The sequence below is a fragment of the Protopterus annectens genome, chromosome 4.part1 (assembly GCF_019279795.1).
Source record: "Protopterus annectens isolate FY-2018-M chromosome 4.part1, PAN1.0, whole genome shotgun sequence".
In the NCBI taxonomy this organism is placed as follows: domain Eukaryota; kingdom Metazoa; phylum Chordata; order Ceratodontiformes; family Protopteridae; genus Protopterus; species Protopterus annectens.
The window spans coordinates 959,126,929-959,143,533 of record NC_056734.1 but is presented as its reverse complement, the minus strand read 5'-3'; the positions used below and the strand labels follow the sequence as shown (position 1 = coordinate 959,143,533).

The following is a 16,605-nucleotide window of genomic DNA, read 5'->3' as shown; positions in this document are numbered from 1 at the left end:
ATTACATGCCACAGTAACTGCCACATTAAAGGGTCACACAGCATCTCTCTAATCTAATAAAGTAACACTTTAGCTAATGAAATACCTTGAGTGACATTAAGGTAAGAGGAAATGGAGAATAAAGAACTGTACATGATGCATATTGGTTTGGAAGTCAGTATTTGCATTGTCTGTAGGCTAACTGTTCTGTTTTTTTCCAGCTCTTTCTAATAGAGGGACAATGATTCTGGAGGTGGCTTTGAAACAAGCTCTCCTATCACTGAAGGCTGTGGTAACAGAGAAGAATCAGCAGATGCTGGATTGCGAAGCCTGTGTAATATGTCTCTTCGACAACTGTGGAAAAAAGAACAAACAATGTGGTAAGTACTCATGTGAAAGAAGTCTTCCCTTTACTTTGTATTGCTTTTCATGCATCATTAACATAGGAGAAGTAGGTAATGTGATTTCAGCCTTCTACTCAATGAAAATATTAGTCTGTGATGGACTCCTTTCGAACAGCAGCATATTCCTGCATATCAAAACTACAAGATGACAATCATCATAGCTACTGCTCTTTCTCATAAAATGTTTCAATGTTTCAATGGTGTAGACTGAATGTTTTGTATTTCAGTTGCACCTTATGCACAAATCTTCTGAACTGTGAATTTTTGTGTCGAGGACTATTGTCATATGTGACAAAATCAGGAAAATCTTGTCTCAATAATGTAGACTTCAGTGTTTCATTGATTCAGTGTGAATGGTTAACAATCTTGTAAACTTCAACAAATGTTCTCAAGGATCCCATCCTTCAGATTTTAGTTTATAGATTTTAACAGCAAAATAGGAGTCTAGAAATGACTTGAAAGAGTTCACACTATTAGCAGATGTTATCTCTGCACCCTTAAAATGAGTCTCGCAAGTACTGCTGGTGCAACCGGCCAAATAGCACAACGTAATTCAAAAAAGGAAGCCAGCACCAAAAAGAGTGGAATAAACACCAAAGTCAGACCAGTTTTGGCATAACTGCCTTCCTCGGTGATAACTTATACACACACACACACACACACACACACACACACACACACACACACACACACACACACACACACACACACACACACACGCACACAAACACATCCATTAAGTTAATTAACTACGCATGATTAACAATTACTCATAGCACAAACTATCTTATTACTAATCATAAATGGTCATTAAGACCGTGGGGAGAATAATCCACCTAATTTTATAATCCAACTCCTTTCTTTTTCATTTAATAGAGCATGCCAGCCTATCTTACTGGTCCTATCTCCCTGGATTTTATCTATCACCACAAAATTAAATCTTGCTGAACTGTGTGTCAATAGTATGTTTGTATAAGGCACTAGATACTCTTTTATTTCGAATGTCACCAAAATGTTCACACATTCGTATACGTAGTGGGTGGGATGTTTGCCCAACATAAAAGGGCTGAGCTAGAGCAGGTTGCTAGATGTATCAACCAGTCCACTTGCAGATCATTTCTGTCTGCTGAAAGGCCTTGTAATATGGTTATGAGATCCATTATATTAGTTGTTCAATCTAATAAGTATAAATTGTTCAAATGGTTATTTAATATCTGTGATACACGTCTCTATTTTCCAGGATGTGGTGCTCAAAGATCTACACTTTAGGATGAACCAGTCTAGAATATTGAGTCATAATTTGTCAGCTAGTGAATAACAGGCATTGATCAAACTGAAAAATAACAAAAATATAGTGATTTTTGCCAGCTAACAAGTGTGGGGTGGTGGTTGTAATGAATACGAATTCATATTTATGAGGCACAGATGCTTGGTGTCAGAGCCATGGGCTCAAGCTCAACGCCAAGAAATGTATAGTTATCCCCTTTGGGAAAAACATGTACCCATGAATTACCATATAGGTGGCAGTACATTAAACACCAAAAGTGTGATAAGAGACTTAGGGACACAGGTGGACAGTGGTCTCACCTTCGATAACCACATCACCACAACAGTCAGGAAATCCTTCTATGTGGCACACCTCATCACTAAGGACTTTTCATCCAAAAAAAGGAGGTCATTGTCCCACTGTACTCATCCCTCATTAGACCCATTATAGAATACAATGCCTCATTTGGTATGTACCTCTCAAGACATCTGCAACAACTGGAAAGGCCTCAGAAATACCCCATTAAAAGAATCACAGGCCTAAAGTAGTGAGGGTTGCCTATGTCCTTGTTTATGAGGTCCATGAACATGTATTACTTCACCTTCTTAATGATACTAATGAGGCTGATTACCTACAGCTGTCAGGCCGGTGGTGGAATCTAGCTTGCTCTTCATCTCTCTGGTATATATATCCAGTGCACAATTTGTGGTTGAATGGTTCAAGGAGGAGGTGTGATATGGGATATTTCTTACTGACAAGGAAACAGTACAGTATGTTTTCCAGGCGCACAGAGCTGAAAGTGTGTTGGAGAGCACTTTATGTTTCTATCCTCTGGTAATTAATGGGGGATGGAGACTGGATGCTTTCTATGGGAAGTAAGGAGGCAACAAAAGGGAGACACTGGAACATAATTAATGTCTTTTGGTTATCATTAGCTGCCATAGCCATTTTTAGTTCACAATTAGCTATGCAGGATTAGATCTTGCTTCTGGGTTTTTTACCACTTTTCAGATAATTTATAACACTGGGTTTTTATTTTGTTGCTGATGGTATGATCCTATTCTTTTTATTGAAGAGTTTGTTATAGCTGAGTTCCACCAGAGGAATTTGTTTATGAAGTTGATATTGTATTTGTGATTCACAGAAAAATAAGCCTCTGTGCAAGTAAGATGTGAGTATACATGTTTGGGCATGTTCATAGGTTCATAGGTTGGTACTAGGCTATCGGCTCTAGGGCCTATACAAGCCTAGCCATAACAGTGCAATGCTATTTTCTACAGACCCATAGAAGGGTAAGTGACTTCTTGAAGACATTACTTAGGATGAGGAGATTGGCATTGGGAAAGCCAATAAATATGACTTGGTAAGTTGATGACCTGTACTGGGATCGTATGGTGAGTGCAACAGTGCGCTGGTCTAATCTGAAAAGTGAGGTTAAGACAGTGGGTAAGCAGCAGGCATAGACTGTGCATGTAAAGGCAAGATCTAGTGTGTTTGTGCCCATGCTGGAGGAAGACACTACTTAATTTGGGACATCTGCAATGAAGATAAAGCCAGGTATTAACAGGTAGGGTTACAGATGCACCAGTTCATGTGTAATGGTTTAAATCCCATAGGAAGGGAAGTACTGAAGGTATTTACATGTATGGGCACAGACACATCAGTTCATGTGGAATGGTTAAAATCCCTAGAAAGGGAAATACTGAGGGTGTTTACTTGTAGGGGCACTGGTGCACCAGTTCATGTGGAATGGGTAAAATCCCCTAGAAACAGTAGCATAGAGAGTATTTACTTGTAGGGGTACAGATGTACCAGTTCATGTGGAGTGGTTAAAATCCCCTAGAAAGGGAAGTACAGGGGGTATCTATTTGTAGGGACACAAGCGTACCAGTTCATATGGAATGGTTAAAATCCCCTAGAAAGGGAAGTACTGAGAGTATTTACTTGCATGAGCACAGGTGCACCAGTTCATGTGGAGGGGTTAAAATCTGCTAGAAAGGGAAGTACTGAGGGTATCTGTTTGGAGGGACACAGGCATACCAGTTTAAATGGAATGGTTAAAATCCCCTAGAAAGAGAAGTACTGACGGTATTTACTTGTAGGGGCCCAGGTGCACCAGCTCATGTGGAATGGATAAAATCAAATAGAAAGGGAAGTACTGAGGGTATTTACTTGAAGGGGTACCGGCACATGTGTTCATGTGTAATGGTTAAAATCCCTTAGAAAGTGAAGTACTGAAGGTGCTTACTTGTAGGGGCACAAGTGCATGAGTTCATGTGGAATGGTTAAAATCCTCTAGAAAGTGATGTACTGATGGCATTTACTTGTATTTACTTGTATGTGGACAGACACATCAGTTCAAGGGGAATGGTTAAAATCCCATAGAAAAGGAAGTACGCAGGGTGTTCGCTTGTAGGAGCACAGACCCACCACTTCATGTGGAAAGGTAAAAATCCACTAGAAAGGGAAGTATTGAGGATTTTCACTTATAGGGGCAGTTCATGTTGAATGGTTAAAATATCACAGAAAGGGAAGTTCTGAGGGTGTTTACTTGTAGGGACACAGACCCAGCACTTCATGTGGAATGGTAAAAATCCACTAGAAAGGGAGGTACTGAGGGTATTTATTTGTAGGGGCACATGTGCACCAGTTCATGTGGAATGGTTAAAATCCTCTAGAATTGAAAGAGAAGTACTGAGGGTATTTGCTTGTAGGGGCTCAGGTGCAGCAGTTTATGTGAAATGGTTAAAATTCTCTAGAAACAGAAATACAGAGGGTATTTGCTTGAAGGGGTACAGGCATACCAGTTCACTGGAATGGTTAAAATTCCCTAGAAAGGGAAGTACTGAGGGTATTTACTTGTATGGGCTCAGACACATAATTTCATGTGGAAGGGTTAAAATTCCCTAGAAAGAAGTACTGAGGGTATTTACTTGTAGGGGCACAGGCCCACCAGTTCATGTGGAATAGTTAAAATCCCCTATAAAGGGAAGTAGTGAGGGAGTTTACTTGTAGGGGCACAGGCGCATAAATTCATGTGGAATGGTTAAAATCCTGGAGAAACAGAAGTATAGAGGGTATTTACTTGTAGGGGTACAGGAGTACTAGTTCATGTGGAATGGTTAAAATCCCCTAGAAAGGGAAGTGCTGAGGGCATTTACTTGAATGGGCACAGGTGCACCAGTTCATGTGGAATGGTTAAAATCCACTAGAAGGTGAAGTACTGAAGATATTTACTTGTAGGGAAACCAGCACACCTGATCATGTGGAATGGGTAAATCCCCTAGAAAGGGAAGTACTAAAGGCAAGATCTAGTGTGTTTGTGCCCATGCTGGAGGAAGAAACTACTTAATTTGGGACCTCTGCAATGAAGATAAAGCCAGGAAAGTACTGAGGATATTTACATGTAGGGGTACAGATGCGCCAGTTCATGTGGCATGGTTAAAATCTCATAGAAAGGGAAGTACTCAAGGTATTTACTTGCATGGACACAGGCACACATCAGTTCATGTGGAATGGTTAAAATCCTTAGAAAGGGAAGTACTGAGGGTATTTACTTGCATGGACACAGGTGCACTAGTTCATGTGGTGTGGTTAAAATCCCTAGAAAGGGAAGTACTGAGGGTATCTATTTGTAGGGACACAGGCGTACCTGTTCATGTGGAATGGTTAAAATCTGCTAGAAAGAGATATACTGAGGGTATTTACTTGTAGGGGTACAGGTATACCAGTTCATGTGGAATGGTTAAAATCCCCTAGACAGAGAAGTACTGAGGGTATTTACTTATAGGGGCCCAGGTGCACCAGTTTATGTGGAATGGTTAAAATCCCCTAGAAAGGGAAGTACGGAGGATATTTAGTTGTAGTGGCACAGGCGCAATGGTTTATGTGGAATGGTTAAATTCCCCAAGAAAGGGAAGTAGTAGTAAGGGTATTTATTTGTAGGACCACATGTGAACCAGTTCATGTGGAATGGATTAAATCCCATAGAAAGGGAAGTACTGAGGGTATTTACTTGTAGGGGCACAGACCCACCAGTTCATGTGGAATAGTTAAAATCCCCTAGAAACAGAAGAACAGGGGGTATATACTTGTAGGTGCACATGTGCAAGAGTTCATGTGGAATGGTTAAAATCCCCTAGAAAGTGAAGTACCGATGGTATTTACTTGTATGGGCACAGACACATCAGTTCTAGGGGAATAGGTTGATAGTTTCATAGGTAGGTACTAGGCTATCAGCCCTAGGGCCTATACAAGCCTAGCCAAAAAGGTGACCTGGCTTTCGCCACCCAAGAAAATTATTTTCCTGTGCCCTTGTTGAACAGAGCCCCAGAGATGATCCCCGGGGTGAATTTCCTTTTTCCCCATCAAATCGTCAAGACTTTTCTTGAAGAGTGCTAATGAGGAGCTTTGTTTGATATAAATAGGTAGTTTGTTCCAGAGTATGGGAAGTCTCTGGGACAGGGATCTATCCCTCCAGCATGTTCTGTTTATTGTGGTGACAAGGATTAGGTCCCTAGAGCATGTAGCTCGGAGGAATTGGAATTTCTTTAAGTGAAGCATGTCCAGCAGCTCTGGGTTTGACATAGCTTTGTATGCTAAGCAGAGATCGCCTCTGAGTAGGTGATATGCGACGGAGTAAAGCTGTAGTTTTTTGAGACAGTCTGCGTAGGGCATCTGTTTGAGGCCAGTAATCCTTTTTGTGAAGTATTTCTGTGGCCTTTACAGTTTTTTGTAGATGTCTTGTGAGGTACATACCAAAACAGGCATTGTACTCTATAATGGGTCTAATGAGTGACGAGTAGAGGGGAAGAATGACCTCTTTTTTCCTGGATGAGGACCCTTTTGTGATGAGGTGTGCCATGTAGAAGGGTTTCCTGACTACTGTGGCGATGTGATTATCAAAGGAGAGACTACTGTCCACCTGTGTCCCAAGGTCTCTTATCACACTTTTGGTGTTAAGCAGACTACCACCTATGTGGTAGCTTATGGGTACAGAGTTTTTACCAAAGGGGATGACAATGCACTTTTTGGCATTGAGCTTGAGGCCATGGCTTTGACAGCAGGCACCTGTCTCAGTGAGGCCCTTTTGTAGGATGTTCACATCGTTAGGAGTTTCAGTTATGGCTCCTAGTTTGCAGTCATCTGCGACCTTCATTAGCCAAAGACCTTCTGTGTTAGCTGTACTTCAGAAAAGTAGATATGAAACAGGAGAGGACCCAAGACTGAACCCTGTGGTACTCCACTTATCACTGGTCTGATGTCGGATTTGGAGTCTGCTACTTTCACAGTGTGGGTTCTGTCAGTGAGCCAGTTGGCAACCCATCTTGTAACATAGGGATTTGTACCTTGTTTAGTGAGTTTATCTATAATTCTAGAGTGGGGGATGGCTTTGATGACTGCTTCAAAGAAGTTAATCAGGTTTAGGAGACATTGTCTGCCTTTTACAAACCCGAACTGGGTGGGGTCCAGAGTTTGGAGATTACCAATGTCTTTGTTTATAAGTTCCATGATGATACATTCCATGGCCTTGCAGACCAAGCTAATTAGGCTAATGGGATGGTAGTTGCCAGGGTCTGTGGTGGGTTCCCCTTTGTGGAGTGGGATAACCATTGCTGTGTGCCATTCAGCGGGCATAAAGCCTGAGGTGAGGCTATGATTGAACACGGTGCTTAGGTGGGGTACCAATTCATTCTGTAGTTCATGTAAAATGCTTCCTGGGATGTTGTCAAGTCCCATGAATGCTGTGCTCTTGGCTTTGGAGAGTGTGTTTTTTACCTGTGCAGCCGTGATTACAGGAACTTTGCATTCTTCTGGTACAGAGATGGGCCTTTTAGGAGATGAAGGGGGGGGGGTAAAGTTAGCACTGAACCTATCTGCCAGGATGTTGACAATATCAGTTGGTTCTGTATATTTAGTGCCATTGTGCTGTAACTCAGAGCAGATCTGACTGTTGCCATTGAGATTCTTGACATAGCTATAGAATGCTTTGTGGTTGTCTTTAGAATCAGTGGTGATTTTGTTTTCATAACTAGCTTTGGAGGATTTTTATGAGGGATCTCAGCTTCTTACTAAGGCTGACCAGGGAGTTCTTCCAGTCATGGGATTTTACTCTTTTTTGCAACAGTTTCTTCTGTTGTAGAGTTTGTTTATGGCAGGGGACCACCAGATTGGCTTCCTTTTTTTGGAGGATAGCATCTTGGTTCTGTTAGGGATAGCACGATCCATGCACTCATGTAAGTGCTTATAAAGTGCATTTGTCTAGGATTCAGCAATCATACCTCTATTGTCCATCTGCATGGGTGTTGTGAAGTTTGCCACTTCTGTCTTAAGAAGCGTGAAGTTGGCTTTGGAGAATTTTTTTACTGAGGTTTCCCTAATGGGGGTGGGGCGGGATGTGGATGTCTAGGCTGATTAGCTTGTGGTCGGATCTGACCAACGAGGAATTGACCTCTGGTGTGGAACACCAGTCGCCCATGTTGGTAATGACCAGGTCTAGGATATTGCTGCCCCTGGTGGGGGTGTGGATAAGTTTATCCAAGGCACTGGAATTTATGAATTCCAGAAAATGTTGAGCAAAAGAGTTGGTACATGAGTAGTTTTCCCAGTTAATGGTGGGGTAGTAGAAATCGCCCATTATTAGGGTGTTGGATTGTACCGTAATATTTTCCAGTGTATCAAGAAATGAGGAGTGGGAATCCTGGGGCATGGTGGGGGATCTGTAGCAAGTTACAATTTGGATTACGGTCTTGCCCAGAGTTAGTTGCACTTGGAGAATCTCGGATGCATTATGCTGAGCAACTAGCCTGGACGTGTGGATATCCTTAATGAATATGGACACGCCTCCACCTTTAGTGTTTCGGTCCAGGTTAGGTGGCGGAAAGATGAAGTATGAATTATAGCCTGGTAATGCAGGGATGCTGTCTGGAGCCTTGAACCATGTCTCTGTCGCTGCACAGATGTCAATGTTCTGGGGGTTGGGAGGGTGGCCTGACGGTTAAGGTGTTTGCCTTACAAACACAAGGTGCAGGGTTTGAATCTCACAAGGGATAATTGGCTAGGCTTAAAATGGCTCGCAAGGGCAGTTAACCTAGTACTAACCTATGAACCTATGAACCTATGAAGGAGTGCCTCGAGTGAATGCATTTTGAGGTTAAGACTTCTAGCATTGAGTAGCATTACCCTCAGAATTTGCTTGCTTATACCTGTTATGGTGGTGAAGTTGTCATTTGAACCTTGCCTAAAAAGGCACTATAGGGGTATCAAGAGCCTAAGCCAGTAAGCATCATGATCTGTTGATCATGTCATCCCAGGCAGGCATGTCATCCCAGGCAGATAGATACATGATCCACTTAGAATGACACCAGAAGCTTAGCCAATTGTTGAAGTCAATCATTTTGTCCTTGTACTGTGGTATCACTCTGGGTGATGGCAGGATGCTACTCAGGGCTAGGGTCACATCTGCCTAGGCTATATGATCAGAGAGCTCCTCCATGTCTCTTTTCATGTAGTCTGGGGAGGTACATCTCAGGTCATTCACACCAACATGGACAATGACAGAGTCATATTTGTACTTGTAGAGTAACCTGAGTGCGTGCATTATGTGACGGATTCTGGCACCCGACAGGCAGCTGACTTTCTCTTTGTTTAGCCTGGTGATTGGAACATCAGTGTTCCTTACTATAGAGTCACCTATGACTAGAGTGTTGGGCATGTTGTTATGCCTTATGGGCTGTGGTTGAGTGGCACACTGAGTTTGTGGGCTATGTGTCATTTGGGTTGTGTTGGGGGGTGGAGGTTGCATGCGTTTCTTCTTTGGAGGTCTCTATTGTTTGAGCAGATTTTTATTCAGAGCCTCCATGAATGTAGATTTGTGTTTTCTGTTGCTATGTGTGTGTTTTGGTGGTGTAGGTTTTGAGGGACTATGTGATGAGTGTGGTGTGATGTAAGTGTTTACCTTCACCTCTTGACTATCTAGTCCAGTCTTGGGTGAAGAGAGCTTTGCTTCCAGTTTGGCTATATAAGTGCACCTCTCATAGGTTGGAGTGTTGGGTGGCAGGAAGAGAGAGTTGTCTGTGTACATGAGGCAATTATTCCAAAATGCCTAGATTCATCAGGTGACAGGAGAAAACACCGGGAGCTGACCCTCAGACATGCCTGGATAGGTGCTTATTTATTAAGTACTAAAAACTGTTTTCCTCTAGACAAGTGAGGAAAGTTGAGTGCTGTAGTAATTTGTAGCTTATTTAGTGCTTACAATGAGTTCTGAACAAGTGTTGAGCTCAAAGAGACAGATGAGAGTGCTAAAACTAAAAAACTGGCTAGTTCTAAGGGGAGAATTTGAAAAGCAGACTTTAGGGCACCAGGAGTAGTTTAACCCTAGCTAAGCGGCGATGCATAATGTGCATTTTTTTTTATATAACAGTAGCAAATGAGCAAACTGATTTAAACAAATTAACCAATAAAAAGCTAAAAACTGAGCCCCATTCCAGCAGCCTTCGGTCAGACAAGTTCTAACTTCACACTCCTGCCACTAGGGTGCAGGGGAACCTTTTCCAAAAAAAGATGGTCTGGATTAGTGCTCACGTTATATAAACAAAGTTAGATTCAGCAGGCCTGAATTTAGCCTATGCTACAGCAAACAATGTTTAAAATGGTTAAAATCCCTTAGAAAATGAAGTACTGATGGTGTTTATTTGTAGGAGCACAGACCCACCACTTAATGTGGAAAGGTAAAAATCCACTAGAAAGGGAAGTATTGAGAATTTTCACTTACAGGGGCACAGGCACAGCAGTTCATGTTGAATGGTTAAAATCCCATAGAAAGGGAAGTACTGAGGGTGATTACTTGTAGGGGCACAGACCCACCACTTCATGTGGAAAGGTAAAAAATCCACTAGAAAGTGAGGTACTGAGGGTATTCATTTGTAGGGGCGCATGTGCACCAGTTCATGTGGAATGGATAAAATCCCATAGAAAGGGAAGTACTGAGGGTATTTACTTGTAGGGGCACAGGCCCACCAATTTGTGTGGAATAGTTAAAATCACCTAGAAAGGGAAGTACTGAGGGTATTAAATTGAAGGGGCACAGGCGCATGTGTTCATGTGGAATGGTTAAAATCCCTTAGAAAGGGAAGTACTGAGGGTGCCCACTTATATGGGCACAGACACATTAATGTGGAATGGTTAAAATATCCTAGAAAGGGAAGTTCTGAGGGTGTTTACTTGTAGGGGCACAGGCCCACAAGTTCTTGTGGAATGGTTAAAATCCCCTAGAAACAGAAGGACAGAAAGTATTTACTTTTATAGGCACAAGTGTACAAGTTCAGGTAGAATAGTTAAAATCACCTAGAAAGGGAAGTACTGAGGATTTTCTCTTACAGGGGCACACGCACAGCAGTTCATGTTGAATGGTTAAAATCCCATAGAAAGGGAAGTACTGAGGGTGTTTACTTGTAGGGGCAGAGACCCACCACTTCATGTGGAAAGGTAAAAATCCACTAGAAAGGGAGGTACTGAGGGTATTTATTTGTAGGGGAACATGTGCACCAGTTCATGTGGAATGGATAACATCCCATAGAAAGGGAAGTACTGAGGGTATTTACTTGTTTGGGCACAAGCCCACCAGTTCATGTGGAAAGGTTAAAATCCACTAGAAAGAGAAGTACTGAGGGTATTTACTTGTAGGGGCCCAGGTGCACCAGTTCATGTGGAATGGTTACAATCCCCTAGAAAGGGAAGTATTGAAGATTTTCACTTATAGGGGCACAGGCACAGCAGTTCATGTTGAATGGTTAAAATCCCATAGGAAGGGAAGTACTGAGAGTGTTTACTTGTATGGGCACAAACCCACCACTTCATGTGGAAAGGTAAAAATCCACTAGAAAGGGAGGTACTGAAGGTGTTCACTTGTAGGTGCACAGGTACACTCGCTCATGTGGAATGGTTAAAATCCCCTACAAATTGAAGTACAGAATGTATTTACTTATAGGGACACAGGCGTACAAGTTTATATGGAATGATTATATTTCCTTAGAAAGGGAAGTACTGAGAGTAATTACTTGTAGGGGCACAGATGCACCAGTTCATGTGGAATGGTTAAAATCCCCTAGAAAGAGAAGTACTAAGGGTATTTACTTGTACGGGCACAGGCCCACAAGTTCATGTGGAATGGTTAAAATTCCCTAGGAAAGAGTGTACTGATGGTGTTTACTCGTAGGGGCACAGATGCATGAGTTTATGTGGAATGGTTAAAATCCTCTAGAAAGTGAAGTACTGAGGGTATTTAGTTGTATGGGCACAGACACATCAGTTCATGTGGAATGGTTAAAATCCCATAGAAGCATGAGTATAGAGGGAATTTACTTGTAGGGGTACAGGCTTGCAAGTTCATGTGGAATGGTTAAAATCCCATAGGAAGGGAAGTACTGAGAGTGTTTACTTGTAGTGGCACAAACCCACCACTACATATGGAACTGTAAAAGACCACTAGAAAGGGAGGTACTAAAGATATTTACTTCTAGGGGAACAGGCACAGCTGTTCATGTGGAATGGGTAAATCCCCTAGAAAGTGAAGTACTGAGGGTATTTACTGGTAAGGGCAGAGGCAAACCAGTGCATGTGGAATTGTTAAAATCCCATATAAATGGAAGTACTGATGGTACTCATTTGTAGTGGCACAGCAGTATCAGTTCATGTAGAATGGTTAAAATCCCATAGAATAGGAGTACTGTGGGTATTTACTTGTAGGGCCATAAGCATACCAGTGTATATGGAATGTTTAAATTCTGCTAGAAAGAGAAGTACTGAGGGTGTTTAGTTGTAGGGGCACAGGCACAGTAATTCATGTGGAATGGTTAAATTCCCCTAAAATGGAAGTACTGAGACTATTTACTTGTATTGGTCACATGTGCTCCAGTTCATGTGGAATGGATAAAATCTCATAGAAAGGGAAGTACTGAGGGTATTCACTTGTAGGACACAGGTCACATCAGTTCATGTGGAATGGTTAAATTCTTCTAGAAAGAGAAATACTGAGGGTGTTTACTTGTAGGGGCAGAGGCCCACCAGTTCATGTGGACATTTAAAATACCACAGAAAGGGAAGTACGTAGGGTATTTACTTGTAGGAGCACAGGTGCATGAGTTCATGTGGAATGGTTAAAATCCCCTAGAAAGGGAATTACTGAGGTTATTCACTTGTAAGGGCACTGGTGCAGCAGTTCATATGGAATGGTTAAAATCCCATAGAAAGGGAAGTGATGAGGGTGTTTACTTGTAGGGGCAGAGAGCCACCACTTCATGTGTAAAGTAAAAATCACCTAGAAAGGGAGGTACTGAAGGCATTTACTTGTAGGAGCACAGGTAGACCAGTTCATGTGGAATGGTTAAAATCCCCTTGAAAGGGATGTACTGAGTGTATTCACTTCTAGGGGCAAAGGCACAACAGTTCATGTGGAATGGTTAAATTCCCATAGAAAGGGAAGTACTGAGGGTATTTGCTTGTAGGGGCACAGGCGCATGTGTTCATGTGGAATGGTTAAAATCCCTTAGAAATGGAAGTACTGAGGGTGTTTACTTTTAGGGGCACAGGTGCACCAGTTCATGTGGAATGGTTAAAATCCCCTAGAAAGTGAAGTACTGATGGTATTTACTTATATGGGCACAGGCATAACAGTTCATGTGGAATGGTTAAAATCCTCAAGAAAGGGAAGTACTGAGGGTGTTTACTTGCATGGGCACAGGTGCAGCAGTTCATGTGTAATGGTTAAAATCCACTAGAAAGTTAACTACTGAAGATATTTACTTGTAAAGAAAGAGGCACACTAGTTCATGTGGAATGGGTAAATCCCCTAGAAAGGGAAGTCCTGAGGGTATTTAATTGCATGGGCACAGGCATACCAGTTCATGTGGAATGGTTAGAATTCCCTAGAAAGTGAACTACTGAGAGTATTTACTTGTAGGGGCACAGGCATACCATTTCATGTGGAATGGTTAAAATCCCCTAGAAAGGGAACTACTGAGGGTATTCACTTGTAGGGGCACAGGCACAACAGTTCATGTGGAATGGTTAAATTTCCAGAGAAATGGAAAGTACTGAGGGTATTTATTTGCAGGGACAAATGTGCACCAGTTCATGTGGAATGGATAAAATACCATAGAAAGGAAAGTAATGAGGGTATTTACTTGTAGGGGCACAGGCGAAGCAGTTCTTGTGGAATGGTAAAATCCCATAGAAAGGGAGTACTGAGGGTGTTTATGGTTAGGGGCAGAGACCCATCACTTCAAGTTTAAAGTAAAAATACCCTAGGAAGGGAGGTACTGAATGTGTTTACTTGTATGGGCACAGGTGCTCCAGTTCATGTGAAATGGTTAAAATCCCCTAGAAATTGAAGTACAGAGCATATTTACTTGTAGGGACACAGGCATAGCAGTTTATATGGAATTATAAAATTCCATTAGAAAGGGAAGTGCTGAAGGTATTTACTTGAAGGGGCACAGATACACGGGTTTGTGGGGAATGGTTAAAATCCCCTAAAAAGAGAAGTACTGAGGGTATTCACTTGTAGGCACCCAGGTGCAGCAGTTCATATGGAATGGATAAAATCCCCTTGAAAGGGAAGTACTGAGGGTATTCACTTGTAGGGGCACAGGCGCAACAGTTCATGGTGAATCGTTAAATTCCCCTAGAAAGGGAAGTACTGAAGGTACTTTCTTATAGAGCAGAAGTGCATGATTTCATGTGGAATGGTTAAAATCACATAGAAAGGGAAGTACTGAGGGTGTTTACTTGTATGGGCACAGACACATCAGTTCAAGGGTAATGGTTAAAATCCCCTAGTAAAATAAGTACTGACGGTGTTTACTTGTAGGGGCACAGGCCCACAAGTTCATGTGGAATGGTTAAAATCCCCTAGAAACAGAAGAACAGAGGATAGTTACTTGTAGAGGCACTAGAGAGAAAAGAGAACTACTGGGGGTATTTACTTGTAGGGGCGCAGGCATACCAGTTCATGTGGAATGGTTAAAATCCCCTAGAAAGGGAACTTCTGACGGTATTCACTTGTAGGGGCACCGATGCAAAAGTTTATGTGGAATGGTTAAATTCCCCTAGAAAGGGAAATACTGAAGGTATTTATTTGCAGGCACACATGTGCACCAGTTCATGTGGAATGTTTAAAATCCCATAGAAAGGGAAGTACTGAGGATATTCACTTGTAGGGGCACAGGCATACCAGTTCATGTGGAATGGTTAAAATCCCCTAAAAAGGGAACTAGGGATGGTATTCACTTGTAGGAGCACAGGCTCAACAGTTCATGTGGAAGGGTTAAATTCCAGTAGAAAGGGAAGTACTGATGGTATTTATTTGCAGGGGCACATGTGCACCAGTTCATGTCGAATGTTTAAATCCCATAGAAAGGGAAGTACTGAGGGTATGTATTTCTAGGGACAGAGGCACATGAGCTCATGTGGAATGGATAAAATCCCTTAGAAAGGGAAGTACTGAGGGTGCTTACTTTTAGGGGCACAGGTGCACTAGTTCATGTGGAATGGTTAAATTCTCCAAAAAAAGGGAAGTACTGAGGGTATTTACTTGTAGGGGTACAGGCTCACCAGTTCATGTGGAATGGTTAAAATCCCCTAGCGAGGGAAGTACTGAGGGGTTCATGATGTTAACAATGGGTCTACTAAAACCATTTGGAGTAATAATTTTGTTTTGAATTTTAGTAGTAATGTTCATCATATCAGGGATATTGTTTCTAAGAATTGGGAGAGGTTTGGGAATTATTCGGACTTGGAGTAGTTATTTAAGGACCCCCTGAAATTCACATATAGGAAGGGTAAGAACATTAAGGATATGTTAGAAAAGCACAAAACAAAACAGGGTAGGCAAAGGAAAGGCACATACAAGTGTGGTTCTTGCACACAATGTCATTATGTACGTCAGGGAAATAGTGTGAATTTAAATGATAGGAACGAGAACATTGAGACTAACACGTATTGTAATTGTGATACTATGGGGGTGATATATGTTGCTGTTTGTAAAATATGTGGGTGTTTCTATATAGGCAAGACAAATAGGAAATTTAAAAGGCATATTTATGAACACCTTAATGACAATAAGAAACAGGATATTAACAACGCCCTTTACAAACATCGTACCCATTGTATTGAAGACATTTTTGTTTTTTTTTGTTATAGAAAAAGTGGAAATAGATCCTCGGGGAGGTCCTTGGGAGACATCTGTAGAGTTTAGGGAGCTATTTTGGCAATTAAAACTAGAAGCCAATATTCTACCAGGACTCAATGAGCATGTCTCACTGGCCCCAGTCCTTAAATGTAGGTCTGTCGAACTATAACTAGGTCCCTTTTAAATAAACAAACATATTTAAACAAGTATGTTTGTCTTTTTTAAGATGTGCACCAGTTCATGTGGAATGTTTAAAATCCCATAGAAAGGGAAGTACTGAGGATATTCACTTGTACGGGCACAGGCACAGCAGTTCTTGTGGAATGGTTAAAATCCCCTAGAAAGTGAAGTACTGACGGTATGTACTGTTAGGGGCAGAGATCCAACACTTCATGTAGAAAGTAAAAATACCTTAGAAAGGGAAGATGTTTAATTGTAAGGGCACAGGTGCACCAGTTCATGTAGAATGGTAAAAATCCCCTAGAGATGGAAATACAGAATGTATTTACTTGTAGGGACACAGGCATAGCAGTTTATATGGAATGATTAAATTCCCCTAGAAATGGAAGTACTGAGGGTATTTACTTGTAGGGGCACAGACGCACCACTTCATGGGGAATGGTTAAAATACCCAAGAATGCGGTATTTATGGGGGCCTAGGTTCACCAATTCATATGGAATGGATATAATCCCCTAGAAATGGAAGTTCTCAGGGTATTCACTTGTACGGGCACAGGCACAGCAGTTCATAGGGAATGGTTAAA

General features: G+C 41.8%; 1 protein-coding gene across 1 annotated transcript in view; it reads left to right on the top strand.

Annotated features, from left to right (window-relative positions):
- The first annotated feature begins 207 nt into the window (after positions 1-207).
- The window catches only part of PRSS56 (serine protease 56), a 2,212,799-nt gene continuing 2,196,401 nt past the window's right edge, over positions 208-16,605 (top strand). The window contains exon 1 of the mRNA XM_044070672.1: positions 208-359. Coding sequence (XP_043926607.1) covers positions 221-359 — 139 coding nt within the window. The 5' untranslated portion in view covers positions 208-220. The remainder of the gene's footprint in view (positions 360-16,605) is intronic.